Genomic DNA, 23,254 nt, shown 5'->3' with positions numbered 1-23,254 from the left:
GTCACATCCCTTAGAACTAGAGTTACCGGTGTTTTTGAGCTGCCTGGTGTGGATATTGGGAACCAAACTTAAGTTCTCTCAAAGTTGTAAGCTCAAGCTGCAGAGAGGGCTCAGCGGTTAAAGTGCACTGACTGCTCTTCCAGAGTTGTGTTCCCAGCACCCACATGATGGCTTTCAGTTGTCTGTCACTCTAGTTCCTGGAAATACATTGCCCTCTTCTGGTCTCCGAAGGCACCAGGCATATATAATGAATGCAGTGCACACACGTGCAGCTAAACATTCATACATATAAAAACAAATCTTGGGGCTGGGGATTTAGCTCAGTGGTAGAGCGCTTACCTAGGAAGCGCAAGGCCCTGGGTTCGGTCCCCAGCTCCGAAAAAAAGAACCAAAAAAAAAAAAAAAAACAAATCTTTTTTTAAAAAGTACGGGGTACTAGCTAGAAATGGTGGCCATTTGTAATCCCAGCACTGAGACTAAAGCAGGATGATTACAGGGATGCAGCTTGATGGTAGAACATTTGCATAGTATGGCCAAGGTCCTGGGCTTGGACCCCGGAATCACACAAATCACACACACAGTGGAATCCTAATCAAGCCTGGTTGTTTAGCTTAGTGTTATTGACCTCTTATAGCCTTGGGTATTGTTATATAGATGCAACTTAGGGACTTATAGAACTTAGGCAAACACTGGGCCACATACCCAGCCCACTAATGAATTTTTTTTAAACTCTACAACTGTCCTCACAGAGCTTATATTCTCCACAAATCTTTGCTCAGTGACCTTAATATTGTGTGTCACGCAATTCGGAAGCTTTACTGTATATTGTGTCTTTTGGAGATAGTTTGCCCTTCTCTGCCCCTCAGTGTTGTTATTTTTTGAGGACTTGTGGTTCATTAGAGTTGACTGGGAAAGGCTGGGCGGAGGGGCATGGCCCTTCCTGCACGGCGCATAAAGTTAAAGGGAAATTCAGAAAGAAGAGGTAGAGGAGGTTTTTAAAGCAAAGGTGACTTCTTGGATGTCATGTCTCAGCTCCAGTCTCTCCCTAGGGGGAGCTTGTCACGGATTTGGATATAAGCACTGACAGATACCATGTAGTGGGCAGTTAAGTCAATGATTCCCCAGATCCTACATCCTGAGAGGTTGGGTTCCTAGAACCCAGGTTAGGGCGGATTGAAGGATTGAAGAATAGACAGACACACACACAACGAAGCTGGAAGCAGTTGTTGGGGTTCTCTGCTACCTCTACCCAGAACCTCAGCATTGTTTGATCTGCAAATGGTAACTTTGTATTAGTAAGGAACAAATCATTGGTTTATTATTTGAAATCAGTATTTAGGAAAATAAGTATTTTTCAGTGGTTATAGACAGAAATATAAAAATATGTGCCAAAATACTTGGGTCTTTTTTCCTTTCTTTTTGTTTTTGTTTTTTTTTTTTGTTTGTTTGTTTGTTTGTTTTGAGATAGGTATAGTCCTGGCTGTCCTGGAACTCTCCCTGTAGACCAGGCTGGTCTTGAACTCAAGATCACTTCGTAAAGGCACGTACCATCACGCCAGGCTTTGCCTTTCAAACTTACAAAAAACCTAGGAAGTTATTATGAATCCTTAATATGCACAAACCAACTTTCAGTAACTATTAACACCTGTTTTTATTATATCCATCCTGCCATTTTTGCTTTTTTAGATTTAATTTTAGTGTCGGGTGGAGTGATGGTTCTGTGGTTGAGTGCTTACTGCTCTTGCCGAGGACCCAAGTTGGTTCCTCTTCTGACCTCCTCTAGTACTTGGTCCGCATATGTTTATGGAGGTTTAGACCCATGTTCAGTCTGGTAGCCAGTGTAGGCTACCAGAGACCCTGTCTCAGAACAAAACCAAACAACAACTAAAGTAGGGACCTGGGTGGAGACAAAATTCCAGCAAAGCCTTAGTCTGCAAGTGAACATGGGATTAAATCTCCAAATATACAGAAGAACATAGGTGCTAGAGATAAAGCTTACTGGAACAGCATCTGCCTGACACAAATTACAAAATATTCGAAATCTACAGAAAGTAATGTGATAAATACCTAAGCTGAAGTATTAAGATGTTCGCACACACGTTATTTTTCAGTGCTCTAATCAAACTAAGGCCCTTGGCCATGAGTGTTCTACTACTAAACTACCACCCCAGCTTAAACCCTTACTTATCCATCCACTCTTTTCTTCTTTTTTTTCTTTCTTTTTCTCTTTAAACACTTAATTTACAGCTATGAGTGTTTTTGCGGGCACGCATATCTGTGTACAACGTGCGTGCTTGGTGTACAAGGAGTTCTGAAGAAGGTTTGGAGTCCCCTGGAATTGAAGTCACAGAAGGTTGTAAACCACTATGTGGGTGCTGAGAACTGAACCCTGACCCACTGGAAGAGCAGCCAGCAGTCTCAACTGCAGACTAGCCTCCATGTCGCCATTATAGCCAGAGACGACCTCGAAATGCTGGTCTCCGGGTTTCCACTTCCCGAGCTCTGGCACTTTGGGTCAGCAGGGTCTCCAGAGTTCACAGAGGCCTAAGTCAAGCCCCGGGTGGGGGCGGAACTCAGCGAGCGAGCGGCTGGGCAGGGCAGATGGTAGTGGGCGGGGCCTGGCGATCCGGTTCCCGCAGGCGCGCTGGCGTTGCTGCTAGGCTGTCTGTTGTCATGGTGGGGCCCTGGGTGTATCTGGTGGCGGCGGTTTTGCTCATCGGCCTGATCCTCTTCCTGACTCGCAGCCGGGGTCGGGCAGCAGCAGGTAGGAGGTGCCGCCGTCCCAGGGTCGGAGGAATGCGTTTTTTCAGAGTTCCTGGGCTTTGGTAGGCCGTCGCATCGCGACTTGTGCGCATGCACTGACGTCCTTTTCCTGTGCTTACGAGGAGCTCGTGCGCTAGCCGGTGACAGCTTTGCGCACGCGCCTAGGGACACATTCAGAATTAGTGCTGGGGACACAACCTAGGAACCAAGCCTGCCTTTCTACTCTCACCAATAGGAGAGGCTGCCCGTTTTCTAATCCTGCCCAATGTGTTCTGCTTAGCAGGAGTTAACAGGCTAGGCAACCCAGGAAACTCTGAAGTCATCTCCCTCCCGCCAAAGATGGTACCCATGCTGCTTTGCCTCGCCTCCACCAGGATTAGAAGGCCAGGTCATTGGCCTGGCACAAACAGATAACCTGACAGCCCCCCTTACTAACGTTTAATGTATGCATAGGAGTTTCTATATATCTCTCTGATGCCTGACCCCATAAGCTACTTCAGAGCACCTCTGTGTCTCAGGGGCAGAGGAGACAGAAGCTGAGGTAAAGCTCATCGCCAACAAGTCTTCCAGGGAGGGAAGATTCAGCCCCGACTGTGACATGTAGTCTCTGGTTGGAGTACCCTATAAAGATCATAGCATAGCGTTAGGCAAGAAGTAAATGTAATCTTGCAGTGGGCGTTGAGTGAGATCTGTAAACCTCAGGGTGAGAGTATCCTAAGAGGTCACCAGAAAGTGGGTTGAGTTCAAGAAGATGAAGGTATTAAAGGAGGCAGGAAATGAGAAATGAGCATCAGACCAAGGTGTGAGTGAAAAGAATGCCTTGACAAGCCTAGGCAGGGACTTTGCGCCGTGAGCAGCGCTAGTCTGAAGGAGGGTGAGCAGGGGAGGTTGAGACTCCCAAGATGCTGTTCTTCCACTATCGGGAGGAGGGGCTGCTTGACAGTGTTGTGGTTCCTGCCTCCCCAAAGCTGATGGAGAACCTCTGCACAATGAGGAAGAGAGAACAGGAGCAGGCCAGGTAGCCCGGTCTTGGCCCCAGGAGTCTGAAGAGCAGAGAACTGGAGGCAGGCCCCGGCGTCGGAGGGACCTGGGCAGCCGTCTGCAGGCCCAGCGTCGAGCCCAGCGAGTGACCTGGGAAGAAGTGGATGAGAACGAGGGTGAAGCTGCTGTTCCAGGTGAGAGGGCCCAGCCTGCAGGAGGGGGCTGGATTAAAGGGGTTTAGAGGTCCCCCAGGCTAGATACAAGCATGGAGCATGAAGCCAGTGTAGGAAGGGCATTTAGTGTGCGCCTGGGGTCTTGGGCCTGGGCTTTGGTCCCCGAAATCAGCATGTCTTAGCCCAATCCCTATCCTATTGGGCACCTCTTCCCTCATCTTGGTTCAGTGGGATTAGCTGTAACCGTAGAATAAGTGCTTAGAAATAGAGACATTTCTGTTGATCTTTACCTCCGCACCAGATACAGGGAGTCTTACAAAGTCCTTATGATTGTGGGAAAGAATGTGTCTTCTTTTTTTTTTTTAAGATTTATTCATTTATTATATATAAGTACACTGTAGCTGTCTTCAGATACACCAGAAGAGGGCATTAGATCTCTTTACAGATGGTTGTGAGCCACCATGTGGTTGCTGGGAATTGAACTCAGGACCTCTGGAAGAGTAGTCGGGTGCTCTTAACCGTTGAGCCATCTCTCCAGCCCAAGAATGTGTCTTCTCTAGTACTTGAAATCTGGCTTCAGTATGAAGAAGAGAATTCAGGGGAAATTGGGCTTTTGCCTTGAGCCCTTGGGATCATTATAGCCCCTTTGGCTTAAAAACAGACCTTTAGTGGATATGTGTGCATGCTTATAATTCCCGCACTCAGAAGGCAGAGGCAGGACATGGGAAGTTTCAGGCCAGCCCAGCTTATAGAGCTGTTTCAAAAGCAGCACCCAGCAACAACAAAGAGGCTCTCTCTCCACCATCCGCCCTGTCTCAGATACACTCTGAGTAAGGCTCAGGCATCAGCATATGGGTTATTTTCAGCTGGCCCTGGAGTGGTCCTGAGGTTAGGGTTAGTTTTTCTGTCTGGCTCTGTTAAGGAAGAATCCAAGACACACATCATTTCTTGACTAGAACATACAGGATGTTGGATTTATAGCAGGAATAAATTTCCCTGGAGGTTTGGTACAGAGACGAAATTAGGAACTTCTGCACGTTTAGACACCTGTGAGCCTCAAACATTCAGGTGTTGACATCTTCTTACAGCTGTGCAGTATCTAAAGTCTCATTTGTCCCCTTGGCCTTCCAATCGACACTCCCACCCCACAAGTACATAATTGTGTATGTTCTCACACTGGTATGTGTATGCACATTTATGGTAGATGCTTCTGGAAAGCAGAGGCAGGTAGAAACCACCCTTACCCACCCACCTACCCCTTGAAGAAGGTGACAAGGTGCAGGGTGGGATGAGTCTTCTCTGCCTAGGACTTAAATTGTCTTTGTCTGACCATACCCAGCCCAGGAGGAAGAAGGCGTTGAGAAGCCGGCAGAAGTTCACCCAACAGGGAAAATTGGAGCCAAGAAACTACGGAAGCTAGAGGAAAAACAGGCTCGGAAGGCTCAGCGTGAGGCAAGCAGGAGGCTGGGCATAGCTCCAGGGGGTGGGAAAGGACCCAGTCTCTAGTTCCCACAACAGACGGCCCTTGGGGTTCCTTTTGTGCTGAGCTGGTATTTGCTGTCTCCCTGGCTTTGTGTCCTGCAGTCTTAGCCCATGTCCTTGCGCAGGCAATGGCTTTCTTTGGCCTCTATAGGGGTTGGGCAGACTAGCTAGAGGAAGGGGAAATGAGCTATAGAAACCTCTCTGCAGGCAGAAGAGGCTGAACGTGAAGAGCGGAAACGCCTAGAGTCCCAACGAGAGGCAGAATGGAAGAAGGAGGAGGAGCGGCTTCGCCTGAAGGAAGAACAGAAGGTAAGATACACACACACACACACACACACACACACACACACACACACACACACACACACACACACGTTGGCCGGCCCATCATTGTCTAGCTTTGCTCCCAGGGCCTCAGTGTTACAGGGTAGACCATGGCACTGGGTGTGGTGCTATAATCAGCACTTGAGAAGCTGAGGCAGGAGGACAGCCTGGTCTAACTAGCTAACTCCTGTCTCCAAAACTAAAGGATGGGCCATGGACCCAGCACAAGGGCCTGCCTCAAACATCACCTGCAGAAGCAGCATGGCTTTGAACTGAGGATTTTCTTTCTCTCTTTTCCCACAATTTTATGTGTATGGGGGTAAAAAAAAGCCAGGTACAGGCTTTTAATCCCAGCACTTTGGGAGTCAGAGGCAGGCCGATCTCCGAGTCCTATGTAAAGGGATCCTGTCTTCAAAAGACAAAACAAGCCTTTTATGTGTCTGGGTGTTTTGCCTGCATGTAGTCTATGCACTGTGTATGTGTCTGGTGCCTATAGAGGCCGGAAGATGTCATCAGAACTGGAATTACAAACAGCTGTGAGCTGCCGGTGGGTTCTGGATTAGAACCCCAGTCCTCTGGAGAGCGGCCAATGCTCTCAAGTGCTGAGTTTCTTCTAGCCCAGAGCTGGGGATTCTTGTGAGCGTGAGCTGCAGGTACCTAGACATTTGAGGATTCTTGAGCGTCGTCAGGGTATCCAGACCTGAGGGAAGCAACAAGGAGCAAAGTAGACAGAGAAGTATGGTAGTTCTAGATCCTGGGGACCCTGAGATCGTCAGCAGTCTTAGGAGATAGTGACTCCACTGGGACCTGGCATAGGACCAGTGCTAGAGAACTGGAGCCACCATCGAGAAATGGTTAATGAATTCTTATTTGCCAGCTTGTTCTGGAACCAAGTTTCCAGGAAAAGGGAAGTGCAAACATGTAGGGTACATGAAACACAAGGACTCTGTATGTCTGGAGAAAGCCTGACGATGGGCACTGTAGAAATGGCAGAGGAGGCATGAACAGAGAACATTCTTCACCTTTGAGGAGCCATCATGCCTAATTTACCTTCAGTGTTCTGGCTTTCTCCCTGCTTTAGGCTTTTTAGATATTGGTACAGTTCTCACAAGAATGATAGCACATCCTTAAATCAAGTGACACACTTTATTCAGCTCCCTCCCTCCCTCCCTCCCTCCCTCCTTCCATCCTTCCTTCCTTCCTCCCTTCCTTCCTTCCGTTTTTATTGAGACAGCAAATTGGACTTGAACTGCTGTAGCCAGTGATGTCCTTTCCTCCTGATTCTACGTCCCAGGTCCTGAGAGGAGAGGCGTGCATCACTATGCCTGGTTTAGATAAGAATTGAACCCAGACCTTCATGGGCAAAAATCCTGCCAACTGAGCTACATGCATCCCCACCAGCCCTAGTACATTTTTTAATTTAATTTTATTGTGTGTGTATGGTTACTTCACCTGCAAACATGCTCAGAGGCCAGAAGAAGGTGTCAGATCCCCTTCAGCTGTTGTTAGAGACTGTTGTGAGCCCCCATGTGGTGCTGGGAATTAAACCCAGGTCCTCTGGAAGAGCAGTCAGTGCTTCTAACTATCCGTCCAGCCTAGGTGTTTTTCTTTTGCAGGGTCTTATCTAACGTACTGTGTTTTGGTTACTTGTCATGTCTTCCCTGGCCTCTGTGGGGTTTGATTGTCAGGTTTTCCTTGTTTATCACCTTACTAGCTTTGAAGGATATTGGAAAACTACTTTGTAGATTGTAACTTGATTTGGGTTGGCTAGTTTTTATTTATTTTTTATTTTATTTGTCTTTTAGATTAAAAAAATAGGGACCATCATTTGGGTGCTGACAACCAAACTGGGTCCTATGTAAGGACAGCCAATGCTCTTAACTATTGAGCCATCTCTCCAGCCCTGATATTTATTTATTTATTTATTTATTTATTTATTTATTTATTTATTTATTTTTGTTGTTGTTGTTGTTTCTGTTTTATTTTAGACAGGGCTTCTTTGTATAGCCTTGGCTGTCCTAGAACTCACTCTCAAAAGAGATCCTCCTGCCTCTGACTTCCAAGTGCAAGGACAAAGGGACCACCACACCGTGTTATGATTTTTACTTTGAATTAATTTAATTTTTTGAGACAAAGTCTTACTATGTGGAAATAGGCCAAAATATCTCTCTATCACAGGCTGGCCTTGAACTTGTGCTTTGCTTATCCTGCATTTGGAGTCCTGGGATGAACGTGTGTTCATCTGGAGCTAGTCCCGGGTTTACCCCCAGGACTGAGTATTGAATACAGAGTCAGAGAGTTCCAGGAAAGTGCTCACTATTAACTATTACTGTATGTGTAATATGTAATATGTCATATGTATCTCCTCACACTTGTGTGGAAATAAGTCACAGTTAGGAAGTGGAGAGGTGGGTCAGTGGGTAAGGGCTCACCGCTCCATTGGAGGACCAGAGTTTGCATCCCAGCACCCTTATCAAGTGGCACTCAAACACTGCAACCCCAGCTCCAGATCTGGTATTCACTTTTGGCCTCCATGGGGAGAGGTAGGTGAGTAGAGAGACTGGTTGAACAAAAAGCAGGACAATCTCCTTCTGACCTGCCCTTTTGATCTGAACTGCTACCAGAAGGTAGATCCTCCCACATCAAGCAAGACAGTCAGAACAGGTCTTCAGTGAGACTCTACCCAGGTGACTTGGGAACCAGACTGCAGTGGGCTGGCTGTAACAGTGCCTGACTACATGCCAGCTGGGAGGGAGTAGAATCAGCTGCTTGTTCTTGCCTGGACATGACCAGGAAGAAGTTGTGGCAAGGTTTTCAAGGCTTTTTCCTAAGTTAATCTCCTGAGCAAGAGGACGGGGAAGGGTCAGGGCAGTGTGGTCTGGGTGATGATGGGGCCAGTAAGGAGAGCCTCCGCCTTTAAAAGGGTGAAAGTCTTGAAGAAGCGCTGTCTCTGGATTGTATGATCTTGCGTCCTGCAGACATGAGAACACATGTGAGTGGGCAGCTGCCCCTAATACCTGCCTCTTCTTTCTCTGTGTCCACAGGAAGAGGAAGAGAGAAAGGCTCGGGAGGAGCAGGCCCGGCGGGAGCACGAGGAGTACCTGAAACTGAAGGAGGCCTTTGTGGTAGAAGAAGAAGGTGTTAGTGAAACCATGACTGAGGAGCAGGTGGGCCCATACTCCGGGGAAGCCGATGTCATGAGGGTAGTGTGTGTTAGGCCACCCACACCACCTCAGACACTTGGGGCTGTGTACTGAGAAGCTCGTTGGGTGCCAGTAAATGTAGGCCCTTGTGACTGTAGCCTTGGTCTCAGCAGAGAACCTTGTCCTGTCATCCCTTAGTCTGGGAGGTTTCACCTCTCGTGAAAGCAGGTCCTTGGGTGGGAACACAAGACAGTCAGCAGGCAGGCAGCCTGCTGGTGAGCAGGTCTCTATCCAGGGGTGGTGCTCACTGCTTTCTCTGCCATTTAGTCTCACAGCTTCCTGACAGAATTCATCAACTATATTAAGGTAAGAGGCTGAGAGAATCCTGGTATCTTTCCTGCCACGTGAGTACACCCGTGTCTATGTATATTTTGTATATGTTCTCAGGTCCAAGCAAGGGTGTCTCATTCAGTCTTGCTCAGTGTGGGCATGGGTTCCAGAAGGTTGGCCCAGAAATTCTCTTTTCTTCAGACCTAGAAGGTAGAAAAGGACAGAGGTCTGTGTGGGAGGCTCAAGCCTCCAATGGCTTCCTAATACATGATTGACAGTCCCTCTGCTCTTCAGACCCCACGCTCAGTGAGTCATCATGTTTTGAAGTCAATTCACATGTGTTTTCTATCAGTTCTGTCACGCTGAGGTTCCACTGAATTGGAACAGTGTCCCGTGCTCTGTGGTCCTGACTGTGAGCTTGGGCCTTTGAGAAGAAGTAGGATGGTGTTTCCGTTGTACCCCTGAGCAGTCAGCAGTGTCCCTCCATCCACAGCCACTCCACAGGCTGCCCTGATGCTGCTCTGGGTTGCATAAGCACATCCTGATCCGCTTTGCTGCTAAGCAACTTGTCTCCCACAAAGGATGGGAGAAGGGGAGAGGTTTTCAAGTGCAGCTCAGAGGTGCAGAGGCAGCTGAGGGAAGGAGTGCAGAGGGAGCGGGGGCGATACTGGGGGTGGTATCAGGGGCTGCCAAGAAGCTGGGGCTTGCATAATCCTCCCCCACCTCTCCTAAAAGAGAGCAGGGCTTAGATATCTCCCAGCAGCAGTGAGGGGCTGGGCTCGTGTTTGGGGCCCAGAATCCCTAAGAGGGAGAAGCCATAGCATCTTCCAAGGGTCCTTTTCCCTTAGGTTCTGAGCGTTCCCCTTTGATGAAGCCCACACTCCACCCTGGCACACTGCTCTGAGCAGAATTTTTCACACGTCCTGTTGTTGACTTGCTGTCCCTACTACACAGTGGAAAGCAGCATGGGTCTAAAATACTTCCTTCATGAGGCCTCCCAGGTGGAGTTTAGCGTCAGCTTCAGTGTTGTCCTCATTTCTACAGGGCCACAAGAAAGTTCCCAGGTAGTTCTAGCTATTGCTTTTGGGGGCTCCCTGGAGATTCTATTCTTGGTGTTTTCCAAACTCTTGAAGCTACCATCTTGGAGGAAGGAAGAGGACTTCTGAAACTTACATTATCCACCTTCCTCACCCCAAGGGATCTGACCTTTTAGACACAATTTCAGAACCAGAGGAAGGTTTCTGCACACAACTCAGGTCATATGAGCAGTAAGGATGTCTGTTCCACTTTCTACCATAGCTAGGTGTGTCTGTCTGTGCAAATACACTCTGACTCTAGCAGTGACTCAGGCCAGATCCTCAGGAACCGAGTAGCACAGGAAGTGACTCTGGTTCTGCTCTGAGAGGGACTGCTAAGAACGTAGCGCCTGGTTTGTTTCACAGGTAGAAGCTGCTGGCCAGATCATTTTGCGCTTGCCCACTCGCTGGCCCAACTGCCTCTTGATTGTTTCCTTCCCAACCCTCCCACCCCAACCCGCACCCCTGCTTGCACATACGGTTTGGCATTCCAACAAGTCACATGCCATATGTAGCTGAGGAGGTGTCACCATGTCATTACTCCCCCAGCTCATTTGCTGTGGAAGATTCACAGAAATGCAAAGGACCGCCTTCTCTCAAATCGTATGCTATATGTGGCAAAGGTGGGGGCAGATGCATGCGTGGACCCAGCTGTGACTCCTTGAGCTGCCGGGAGCTAAAGTTTCAACTGAGGGTGCAAGAGCAGCTCATGAAACACAGCCCAGGACTGCATAGAGAAAGCACTTTTCACTGTTCGTGGAGCTACTTTGTGTGTGTTTGTGTCTGTGTGGGTGCTCCTGTGAGCTGGCTTGTGTATGGAGATACATACATGTTTAGGGGACTTCAGGTATCGTTTGTTTCGGGTACTGCCCACCTTTTTTTTTTCTTCCAAAGAGGAGAGTGATGTACTTTGTCTCACTGGCCTGGAACTCAACCATGTAGGCTACCCTAGCTGGCCAGTGAGCCCTAATAAACTACTTGTTTGCCTTTCCAGCAGTGAGGTTCTAAGTGCACGATGCTACTACACCCAGCTGCCTGCTTGTGTGGTTGCTCGTTTTTGAGACAAGGTCTCACTCTGTAGACCAGGCTAGTCTTGAGCTCTCAGCGATCCATTTGCCTCCACCTCCTTAGTGTGGGCACTGCCACTTCTAGCCATACCCATCATCTTGTGAGTTCTGGGGATTTGACTCAAGTCCTTGATGCACACAAGCACTTGACTGACAGTCATGTTGCCAGCCCTAGTGATAATTATTTGGCCCTTCCAGGTGAAGAGGGGTGTGCCTCAGACAGTGTGACGAGGCTGAGGGAAAAGAGATGTACCCCTATCAAGACTGTGCAGATCTAGGCTGAAGTGGGGAAGCAAATACAAGAGAGGAATAAGTCTCTGGGCCTTGTGAAAGACCCCTGGCCTGTTATCATCGGGTCTGAGTTACTGTGTTTTAGCTCAGAGGTAGGAACTGGCTCTTCTTTACCTTTCCTGTGAGCGAATGTATGGTCTTGAACTCCTGACCTTTCTGTCTCTACCTGCCAAATACTGAGGTTACAGATATGTACCACAACTCCTGGCTTAGGTTACCATTTTCTATATTATAAAGCTTAAAAACAAAAGATCAACTTTTGGGCTGGCAAGATGGCTCAGCAGGTGTAGGTGGTGCTTGTCGTCAAACCTTAAGCACTGAGTTCAATCCCTAGGATTCACATGGTGATTGGGTTGTCCTCTGACCTCTCTACATGAGTGTGGTTGCACATGTGCGCGCGCGCACACACACACACACACACACACACACACACACACACACACAAATTAGAAAATGTTAGTTTAAAGAAATGGTGTATGTGTGTGTGCATGAATGTAGAAGCTAGAAGGCAGCTTTGCGTGCCATTTCTTAGGTGCCATCCACCTTGTTTTTAAAGATAGCTCACCAGCACAGAGCTGGCCAAGTGGTCTCAGCCTCCTTCCCTCCTCTTCCTTTTATCTATAGCAGTCCAAGGTTGTGCTTTTGGAAGACCTGGCTTTCCAGATGGGCCTAAGGACTCAGGTAAACCTGAAGACAGTAAGTCATGACACCCTTCACAGTCCCCAGCCAAGAGTGAACAAACCGTAGGGATTTCTTTGCACTCCAGGAATCCAGCATCTCTACAGAGATGAAAAGAACAGGAAAGAAAAAGGAAAGTCAAGTGCCATATTTTAGCCTGCCCTGTGCCCAGCGCAGCCCAAATCTAGTTACTCTTGTAAAAGATTGTTTTGCAATGAGGCATCTCCATTGTTCCTTTTCTGGCTGGAAGAGAGTTTCCATCAGGGGGTTGGCAGATCCCACGATCAGAGCCCCTTCAGTCAAGACTCCCTCCTAGGTGGAGCAGTCATGGCAGGAACAACATGCTAGGGAGAGGAGAGGTGGTGGGTCTGTGGGCGTGGGAACCACAAAACAAACTCAGAGACTTGCTTTCCTCACAGGATGCCATAAACCGCATCCAGGACCTGCTGACGGAGGGGACTCTAACAGGTGAGAGAATGAGGGCCAAGCCTACAGACAGCCCTGGCCTATGGGGCTGAGAGAGCGCAGAGACTGCAGACTTGTTCCAAACGTAGCCTGACTTCTCCAGTTGGGAGGGATATGCAGTGAGGGACACCGAGGAATTGAACTTGGTCACAAGGGAAACAGACGCCTCCACCTAGCTTTGGAGTGAGGAATGGGAAGAAAGGATTTGTATGACTCACCCACATGGGCTTTGATGTACCCAGGAAGGCCGACAGGAGAACTGAAAGGCTCTAAATCAGTTATAAAGGAATTGAGGGGAATTTTCAGGTTAGTTAGGGAAAGCCGGGGAGGACTCAGTCCTACTACGCGCATATCCCCACAGGTGTGATTGACGACCGGGGCAAGTTCATCTACATAACCCCAGAGGAACTGGCTGCTGTGGCCAGTTTCATCCGACAGCGGGGCCGGGTGTCCATCACTGAGCTTGCCCAAGCCAGCAACTCCCTCATCTCCTGGGGCCAGGACCTCCCTGCCCAGGCTTCAGTCTGACTCCAGTCCCTCCTTGAGTGTATCCTGTGGCCTACATGCGTCTTCATCCTTCCCTGCCAGCTTGGGGCAGGGATGGAGTATGACCAGGAAGTTGTGCATTAAAGGCCTGTGAATACTGCTCAGCCTCTTGTGTGTAGAAGGCCTCACCTGGGGCCTCAGATAAACAGATAAAATCTAGACCTCGCTTTATCTTAGAGGTGCCAGAAGTCCCATTCATGTTTCCACAAGAAACCGTTTAACACATTAATGTATTTGTGCCCTGCAAGCCCATCTCCTTAGATGAGTCCCTTCTCTTCGGTAGAGAAAAGTGCATATTGGAGAGTCTCTCAGGCCATATCTCCTCCAGTTGGTGAAGGAAATCTCACCATCTTATTTATAGACCCAGGAGTCTAAGTAGAGCTAAGAACCCTGGGGAGAAGAGTTAATGAGAAATGCCAAGGATAGAGACCAGGAAACAAAGGTCCCTCTGAAAGGAAGGCCCCTGGAAGAAAGACTGGCCAGCTGCTTATGAGCCAGGGAGAGGGAAATGGCCCACGTGGGCTGGTTGTTACAGTTCTGACAGCACATCACATGAACTCAGTCCTGAATCCTAGATGAAGAAAAGTTCTAGCTGGTGTGGGTGATTCTACCCACTGCAGGATATGAGGAACATATGCTCAGAAGTGGGTGTGGGACGGAAGATGTGTGACTCTTGTAGGGTCATTTGCTCTAGTTACTGTGGGCTGTGCATGCTGTGGGCATCATACTGTACTGAGGACGAGACACATTTTTAAATTATTTTATGTGAGTGGGGTTTCTGCCTGTTTGGATTTGTGTGCACCATGTGCATGCCTCCAGAGTCCAGAAGAGGGCATGAGATCCCATGGTACTGGGGTTACAGAGGGTTATAAACCGCCAGGAGGTTTCCAAGTGCTCTGGCTTGCCTGAGCTATATCTCTAGCCCCTTGATTGTTACTTTGGTATATGTATGTGTGTTGAGGCAACATGTCACTAGCTGGCTTGAACTCAGAGATATGTCTGATTCCCAAGTGCTAGACTTAAAAGCATGTGCTACCATGTACAGCCTCCTTTGTTTGTTTTTTGAGACAGTCACCACTGTAGTCAGCGACTAAGGAAAATAAAAGGACTGCATGCATTGTTGGTAAGGCCATTTATAGCCTTGTCTTTGTAAGACAGGAGGAAAAGCAGATGACCACAGTAAGAGACAGTAGGAGAGGCATAGTTGACAATAGAGTCCCCTATCAGTGGTTACTTAGTTACATTAGATCCACCTTGGGGTTCTTAGTACTTCCCTGCCTGACTACACACAAGCTAGTTTAGGCAGAATCTTGGTACCATCAGAGTACATCGGCAGGAGATTGCCAAGGACAGCAAGGCTGAAAGCCCATGGACTCATGAAGCCCAGGGAGATGGTTCACCAGGTAAAAGCACTAGCCATGCAAACCTATTGACCCCACCTCTAAAGCCAGGAATGTTGTCATGCATCTGTAGTCCCAGGGCTCCTGCAGTAAGGTGGTAGTCGCACAGCCCTCAAGTTCAGTGCTCTGGACTCTGCCTGTCCAGTGCCAGGTTTATAGGTATATGCTGCCATGCTCCTGGTCCCAGCCTTCAGTGATTGGTGATGTCTCAAAGGCTTGATGTGAAAGAAAAGACCTATAACCTGCATGTGTGTGTGCGTGCGCGCATGGTTTTTTTGTACCACAAACATGTAATGCCCGTGGAAACCACTGAATCCCCTGGAGCTAGAATTCCATCCAAACAATTATGATCTGCCATTTGGATTCTAGGAATCAAACTCAATCTGTCTGGAAGAGCATCCAGTGCTTTCCCCCACTGAACCATCTCTCCAGACCCACTAACCACGGCATATAATCTTTTGTACATTATGTACATTATTAGTACTTAATCTGTTAATGTAATAAACATATTAAACGAACAGTTCATTAGATAGTAAGTAGCTAGCAGTTTACTAAACATGTACAAATTGCTTTCACAACTAGTCAGCTAAAACATGAAGATAAAGTGGTCTGGTGACTCACACCTTGATTCCCACACTCAGGAGGCAGAGCCAAGGATCTCTGAGTTTGAGGCCAGCCTGGTCTATAATACTGAGTTCCAGAATAGTCAGGCTAAGCAAGCTACTAATTTTTAAATATTAAACATTTAAGATTTGTAAGTATTTAATTAAAAATTCTCAGGGCTGTGAGTACAGCTCATATCGAGTCTCATGTTTGATTTCTAGCACCACACACAAAGTTAATATAGAAATATTTTAAACACTTGCTTCTGTTTCTGGATAGGTTATCACGTAACTCAAGCAAATCTTAAAAGCAGCTGAAGCAAACATTTCACAGTACATTACTTACCACGTTCTGGTGTGTAGTGCTTTTTGTCTATTGTATTTCAGGGCTGGTCCAATGGTAGTTAGGGTTTCAGCACCCCAATGGTGGCTTGATCTTACAGTCAATCAACAAATCTAATTATTGTCTTTTTAAAAGCAGGATCTTACTAAGATCCAGCCTAAGCTGGCCTTGAACTCTCAAAGTTCCTGTCTCTGACTTCCAAACACTGGAACATTGTACACTACTATACCTGGCCCCACGAACAGATCTTTGACCTATAGATGTGAAAGTGTAATTCAGTATTAGAGTACTTCAATGTGAGGCCCTGCATTTTATCTCCAACACCTAAATTGAGAGAGAAGAGATAAAAGGTGTTCTAAAGAGCCTTGTTCCTTTCATATCAAGTACAGGGCCAAGAATGAGTACCTAGGTAAGTGTTATGTGTTGTACATAAATGGTGTGAGTGTGTATGCTTCATTGGTTGCTTTTCATTTGATGATGGATATCAAACTTGATGCCTTCAGTATACTAAACAGGTACTTTGCCAGTGTGACCAAATGCAGTACTCAGCCTCCTGGGTGTTAGGATTGAAGGTTTGAGCCACTATATTGGCCATGTTGTGTGGTGGGTGTGTCTGTCTGTCTGCCTGCCTGCCTGTCTATCTGTCTGTCTGTCATACTTAAGGAGGCCAGTGATATCCCTTGGGGTATGAGGCATTTGTGAGTTGCCAGATATGGGTGCTGGGAACTGAACTTAGGGCTTCTTCAAAAATAGCAGTGCTCCTAATCACCAAGCAATCTCTCCGGCCCTATTACTTGTTTGTTTAAAGCTATAGTGTGTGGGGGGGTGGGGGAACATCTGGTTGTAAGTATCCATGAAGGTGTCAGATCATAGGAGCTAGAGTTATAAGCGATTGTGAACCACCCAGTGAGTGCTAGGAACTAAACCCAGGTCCTCCAGAAGAGCAGGAAGTGCTCTTAACTACTGAGCCATTTCTTCAGCCCTGTCTGTTTTTTGAAACAGGATCACTCATGTCCTAGGCAGGCTCTGAACTTACTGTATAACTTAGGATGACCTTGATCCTTCTATTTCCATGAAAGTGCTGGGATTAGAGGCATGTGCTACCATGTCTAGTTTATGTGGTGCTAGGGATTGAACCCAAAGCCTTGTGCATGCAGGCAAGCACTGTGCTTAGGTCCATCCTAGCCCTTTATGCTTGTTCATTCTGTCTGTCTAGTCTTCCTATCCCTGGAATCACTATGTAAACTGGCTGCCTTAGTTAACTTTTATATTGCTGTGTGAAGAGACACCATGACCAAGACAACTTGTGTAAAGGAAAGCATTTCACTGGGGGCTGGCTCACAGGTTCAGAGATTTAGTCCCTTATCATCACGGTGTGGAGCATGGTAACAGGCAGGAAGGCACTGGAGGAGTAGTTGAGAACTCCACATCCTTAATGGTAGTCATCAGTCAGAGACAGGCAGAGACAGGCAGGCAGGCAGGCAGACAGGCAGGCAGACAGGCAGGCAGACACTGGGCCTGGGGTAACATACCTCCTCCAACAAGGCCATGCCTAATCGCTGATATTACAAATATATGATCCTGTCAGAGCTGATTTTATTCAAAACAACACAGTGGCCATGTTGATCTTGCCTGTCCTGCCTGGCTGCCTTAATGTCCTTCTATTTGGTGTATATTATCTCATATCAAAATAGGCTGGAGTAACAAATACAAATCCATAAGTGAGATGTTGAGCATACTGCCCATAATCATCAGGAAGTTGTTTCCACAACTCAGTAACTGTCCCTGCTGGGTGGCGACAGCTCAGGAGAAGAGACACTGGCATGGCAAAGTGAGAGACAGAGGCAGATAATAAAAGTTTCATTGGGTCATCACCAAGTATGTGTATTAAGTATGTGAAACAAGTGTTTGGAAACTCTGAGCTGGATTAGTTGTTCTTGCTATTACAAAAATAAGAGCTGGGTTTTTGTTGTTGTTGTTGTTGTTTTGTTTTTGTTTTTTAAGTCTGCATACTTCCATGAGATCAGTTGAGTCTCTGTAACCCCAGCACATGGGAGGAGCCCCATAGCGAGGAGCTCACAGCTCTCCTTGGCTACCCAGCAGGCTCTAGCCAGTGCGGGAACTAGAGACTTTTCTTCAACACAAGACAGAAAAACCTCTACTTCACAAACAGGAGTACAGACAGTTTACTTAGGGTAGTGATCAATATCAATATCAATATTTCTTTTTACTTTGTATCTTGAAGGAAGTTTACAGTAATTCAGTATAGGTGGCTCCTTATTATTATGATCGAACTCATCGACTATTTTATTGTTTTATTATTTATTTAGAGACAAAGTCTCACTGCGTAGCCTTGGCAAACCTAGAACTCTCTATGTAGACTAGGCTGGCTTGGAGCTCACAGAGAACCTACTTGTGTCTGCCAGTGCTCGAGATCAGAGGTGTGAGCCATCGCTCCCAAAACAAAACCAACATCGAATGTTATACTTTTATGTTCCCAAGTATAAACAGACTGTCTACTTTGGGGGCTGGAGAAATGGCTTAGTGGTTAAGAGCACTGACTGGGTTTCCTAATAACCCAGGCTCAAATCTCAGTGCCCACATGGCAGTTGACAACTGTTTGTAATTAAGGGGATCTGACACCCTCACACAGACATATATGGAGGCAAAACACCAATGTAAACTATCTTCTTTGGGTGAGGCATGCAATTAGTTAAAAAGTGATAAGAATACAGTCATGAATATAGTTTTACATTTTTCTTTACCTCTTGGTTTTCATAGACTGTGTGGACATGGAATCAGTTATATAACAATCTCATCATACTTGGATCATAACCATTTCAGTTATATTTTTTATATTGGTCTCTGTCATCTTAAGGACCTTTACAGGTCATTTCCATAAGTATTTGGTCCAATTTCAAAGGGCTTTCCTTATTAAGTAAACACTGCTGTTTAAAAAAAAAAGTTTTGGCACATCTCTTTAATCCCAGCACTTTCAAGCAGAGGCAGTAGATCTCTGAGTTCAAGGCCAGCCTGGTCTACAAAGCAATTTCAAGGACATTCAGGCTACACAGAGAAACCCTGTCTTAAAGTGTTTTAAAACAGGAGCTGGGAAGGTGACTCAATGGGTAAAGTACACAGTGGGCACCAATATCAATGCCGAGCACCAGAGTATGTCTGTAATCGGGATGTGTGTGCGAGGAAGATGGCCTGCACAGACCCTGGCGTAAGGCGCTGGCCGGTAAGTCTGGCCCATGAGCTACAGCTTTAGGGAAAGACCTTGTTTCAAAACACAAGGTGGAGAGTGAGCAAGGTGGAAGGCAGTCAGGGAAGGTCTGATGTTTGCCAGACATCCACACATACAAACCACACATACAAACTCCAGCTTTATACAAACATCGAAACTAAAAGTGCGTTAAGGTCATCATCCACCACAGTTTGGTGTTCAGAGGCACAGTTCTCCCACAAAAGCAGCCCCACATTCCTCTTTGAAGCTGAAAGTTTTCTGCTCCACGGGACATTTGGGTTGTGATTTTATTCACGATTCTTCAATGATCATCCTTCTGTGTCTGCTTTCCAGTGCTGCCGTAACATCTTACAGAGCCTAGTACTGAGGAACAACACAGTGTATAGTTACACTGTACAATATACAATACAGTGTATAGTTATGTGTATAGTTACTTTGATACAGGTTCTCTTGAATCTCAGGCTAACCTTGAGTTCTGTCTGTAAGCGAGGATGATACTGAACTTCTGATCCTCTTGCTTAACTCACAAGTACAGGTGTGTACCATCTGCTCAGTTTTATATCATGGGAGAGCTCAAACCCAGGACTTCCATGTAAGCACTGAGTTATCAGCCCAACAGATTTATTAGAATTCCAGTATAGGGTTTACAGGGTAGGACTCAGTTCCTTTCAAGAACTAGTCTTCTGGTTGTCCACCTACATCTGCAAAACCACTTATGTCATTCTCTAGCCAATTTCTGTAGTCTAGTTAGTTTCCCTCCTATTTTTCTCTCTTTGCTTGTTAACTTTGTTGTAGACTGGGTTTTCTATGTTTAGTCCTGGCTATCCTAGAACTAGATCTGTAGACCACGCTGGCTTTCAACTCAGAAATCTATCTGCCTTACTCTGACACTGCCTGGACATATCAGTGTTGTTTTTTGTTGGTGGTGGTGGTGGTGGGTTTTTTTTGGGTTTTTTTGTTTTGTTTTGTTTTGTTTTTTAAAGATCTCACTGCATAGCCCTGGCTGGCCTGAAACTCCATGAATAGAACTCAGAGAAATCCACCTGCCTCTGCCTCCAAAGAGTGCTGGGATAAAGGCCAATATCATCAGTCTTTTCTCCTTCCTTCCTTCCTTCCTTCCTTCCTTCCTTCCTCCCTCCCTCCCTCCCTCCCTCCCTCCCTCCCTTCTCTCCTTCATTCTACCCTTCCTCCCTTTCTTCTATCCTCCTTCTTCCTCTGTCTCCCTTCCTTTCTTTATTCTTTCTTCATTCTGTTCTTTTTCAGTCACTTTCGATGTTTGTTTTTAATGACTCTTCTTTATCCCATTGCTAAGAGAGGGATCCCCAAGCCTACAGTTACAGGAGCTGCCAAACAGGCCACCTGGCTCTAGACAACTGAGGTTGATAGCATGTGTTTATTAAATATGACCACAGTTCAGTGGAAGAAGTACAAGCCAGGCAAAGCTGCACTGGAGTTGCACCTGCTCTACTTGGTACAAAGCTTGAGGGATTTATTCACACATTCAAAGTAGGAGGGCAACTTGTGCTTAGACCATGTAAGCTGTGATTTTACCAAAGCCAAGGTAGTACATAATCTGGAGTCTTAGTATAAGCTGTGATAAATTAAGAGTTCCTCTCCACCCTTCCTAGGATCTCACTCTCTAGTTCAGGCTGGCCTGAAAGTATGTATCCCAGTGTGATGGTTTGAATATGCTTGGCCCAGGGAGCGGCACTATTAGGAGGTGTGGCCTTATTGGAGTAGGCGTGTCACTGTGGGCATGGGCCTTAAGACCCTCATCTTAGTTGACTGGAAGCCAGTCTTCTAGCTGCCTTCAGAACAAGAGGTGGTACTCTCAGCTCCTCCTGCACTATGCCTGCTTGCCTGGATGCTGCCATGTTCCTGCCTTGATAATGGACTGAACCTCTGAACCTGTAAGCCAGCTCCAATTAAATGCTGTCCTTATAAGAGTTGCCTTGGTCATGGTGTCTGTTCACAGCAGTAAAACCCTAATGAAGAATCCCACCTTGGCCTTGAACACACAGTAATCCTGCTTCAGCTTCACAAGAGCTGGGGTTACAGGTCTGAACTACCATGCCTGGCTTGGGTAATTTAAAGGCAATTTGTTTGTTTGGAAACAGTATCTCACCTTGTAGCCCAGGCTAAGCTAGAACTCATTCTATAACCTATGATACCCTTGAACTTTGGTCTGCCTGTCTCAGCTCCAAGTGCCAGGTATACACTTGAAGAGCACCCCTACACAAACATTAGGTGTTGGGTTTTCTTTTGTTTTATTACTTTTTTAGCTACCATTTCTCTGTGTAGCTCATCTGACACTCATTATGTACCCCAGGCTGGCATTGTGGCAGTTTTCTTGCCTCTCTTTCCCCAGTGCCCGGTGCTGGGGTTACAGATATGTGATTCCTTTTGTGGTTTGGGGTTTTTTTGTTTTTCTAAAGTGGATGGGTGTTTGGCTTGCATGTATGTCTATGCACTGCATGTGCTACTTGTGCCTTGGGAGGCCAGAGAGGGTGTTGGACCTACGATGGAAGTTCTAGGTGGCTGTGAGCTGCCCCGTAGGTGCAGGGGCTTGAACCTCGAGAGTCTCCTGGAAGAGTAGCTGGCTGGTTCTCCTAACTGCCATCTCTTCAGCCCCAGAATATCTGGGACAAGCATATGCTACCACACAGCTATGAATGACTTCTTTTTCTCCTTTTCTTCTTTCTTTTGAAGCAGGTTTTTATGCTGTAGCCCAGGCTGGCCTCAAACTCTCAGCAATCTTCATGCGTCAACCACCTGAGTGCTGGGATAACCCCATTTCCTTGACAGTATTACTCTGAAGAGACAAAACCACATTCCCCATGAAATGGGAACAGAGAACTGTAAGGAGAATAATTTAAATTGAAGACAGAGGAGTAATAGAACGGGCCAACAGGGATGAAATGAGCAGAGTAAATGTCTTTGTGGAGACGCTGAAGAAGATTGAATCTGTGATGGCTAAGAAAAGCTTCACCTGCTTCCTCAGGATACAGGCACTTTTGACAACAGTCACTGAATGCAACAGTTTTGGTGGGACCCTAAAATCTATTCACAAAGTGACAGGAATGTATTGTGGCTTTGAAAAGGCATCCTTTGTTTCTAGAAAATTAACAAATAGTGCTACTTTCTAAAAGTAGTAAAGTGTCTGCTTTCCACAGAGAAGCCCAGCTCTGCTGCCATGTCCAGTGAGAGGACAAGGGGCTAAAGATGGAAGATAGGAAGAGTTCTGTGAACACAGTCTGAAAGCATTTCACTTAGGTCAGATGCTGAGAACTGTCAGAAGCCAGTCATGTGACAGAAGGGGCCAAAGAAGGAATAGAAAAAGCAGAGTGGAAATCCTGGCACTAACACGAGACCAGGTAAACAGTCGGCAGAAGCCAAAGCCAGCCTAAATGGATGTGCATAGTGCTGGATGGAGCCCAGGGTCTCACTCATGCTAGGTTTACACTCTGCCCTGATCTACGCCCTCCTCACCCAGCACTCCCCAGGCAGAGACAAGGGATCTGTGATCTCAGGCCCACGGTAAGTAGTACACAGAGAACTCCAAGGACAGCCAGCCATCCAGAGCTACCTAGTGAGACCCAGTCTTTAAACAAACAAAACCCCTCACAATAACTCCTTGAATGACATGCTGTTGTGGGCCAATCAAAACTTTCTCTGGCCTGGCATAGTAGCATGGATCTCTAACCCCAGTACTCAGGAGGCAGAAGCTGTCAGGTCTCTCTAAGTAGGAGGCAAACCCGGTCTAGATGGTGAGGTCCCATACAGCCAGGGCTCTGTGGAGAGACCTGCCTCAGAAAAGAAGAGGAAGAGGAGAAAGAAAATGTCTCGAGGATTCTTCCCATATCCCATTCTCTCTTCTCACTTAAAAGAGTAGCAAAGCTGGACTTACCTGTTTAAAGCAAGGCTGACACATTACCTCTCTGACTTAAGGAAAGGAATTTATCTTGTGATATGGTGGCCACAAACCAGGGTGATCACCACAAGTTCCATGACACTCCGTTCACAGATTTCTAGAATATATAAATGATTTGTCAAAATAAGTTCTTAGTTTATTTAATATACTTCATTTGGATTCTTTGGTTGGTTTTTTTTGGGGGGGGTTGTTTGGTTGGTTGGTTTGGTTTTTGTTTTTTGAGACAGTATTTCTCTGTGTAACCCTGGCTATCCTGGAACTCAATCTGTAGACCAGGCTGACCTCCATCTCAGAGATCCTGCCTCTGCCTTTCAAGTTCTGGGATTAAAGGCATTTACTTAATACATTTAAAGGCAATCATTAGAACTGGAAACAGAATTTATTAAAATCACTACAGAAAATAAAAACAGTT

General features: G+C 46.6%; 1 protein-coding gene across 2 annotated transcripts; it reads left to right on the top strand.

Annotated features, from left to right (window-relative positions):
• The first annotated feature begins 1,318 nt into the window (after positions 1-1,318).
• On the top strand, positions 1,319-23,004 carry Ddrgk1 (DDRGK domain containing 1). 2 transcript variants are annotated; one of them, XM_039104581.2, is made up of 9 exons: positions 1,319-2,764; positions 3,732-3,938; positions 5,257-5,369; positions 5,607-5,708; positions 8,768-8,890; positions 9,194-9,232; positions 12,255-12,311; positions 12,728-12,776; positions 21,624-23,004. In XM_039104581.2, the coding sequence occupies exons 1-9, from the start codon at positions 2,602-2,604 to the stop codon at positions 21,725-21,727; spliced, it is 957 nt and encodes a 318-aa protein (XP_038960509.1). In that variant the 5' UTR covers positions 1,319-2,601; the 3' UTR covers positions 21,728-23,004. The 2 variants fall into 2 exon arrangements, with proteins under 2 accessions (XP_038960509.1, NP_001099982.1); NM_001106512.1 differs by lacking the exon at positions 21,624-23,004 and adding an exon at positions 13,135-13,496 and having other exon boundaries at positions 2,244-2,764.
• The last annotated feature ends 250 nt before the right edge of the window (positions 23,005-23,254 follow it).

This window comes from Rattus norvegicus, chromosome 3, assembly GCF_036323735.1.
Source record: "Rattus norvegicus strain BN/NHsdMcwi chromosome 3, GRCr8, whole genome shotgun sequence".
NCBI classification, from domain to species: Eukaryota; Metazoa; Chordata; class Mammalia; order Rodentia; family Muridae; genus Rattus; species Rattus norvegicus.
The sequence above is the reverse complement of the archived record's forward strand: the minus strand, read 5'-3'. Positions and strand labels throughout refer to the sequence as shown.

Bases quoted from the DNA above. Each gene is read 5' to 3' on its own strand.
- Ddrgk1 (NM_001106512.1), top strand. From the start codon at position 2,602: ATGGTAGTGGGCGGGGCCTGGCGATCCGGTTCCCGCAGGCGCGCTGGC. The intron at 5,370-5,606 runs GCAAGCAGGAGG...ACCTCTCTGCAG, and splicing joins CTCGGAAGGCTCAGCGTGAG to GCAGAAGAGGCTGAACGTGA. The intron at 5,709-8,767 runs GTAAGATACACA...CTGTGTCCACAG, and splicing joins GCCTGAAGGAAGAACAGAAG to GAAGAGGAAGAGAGAAAGGC.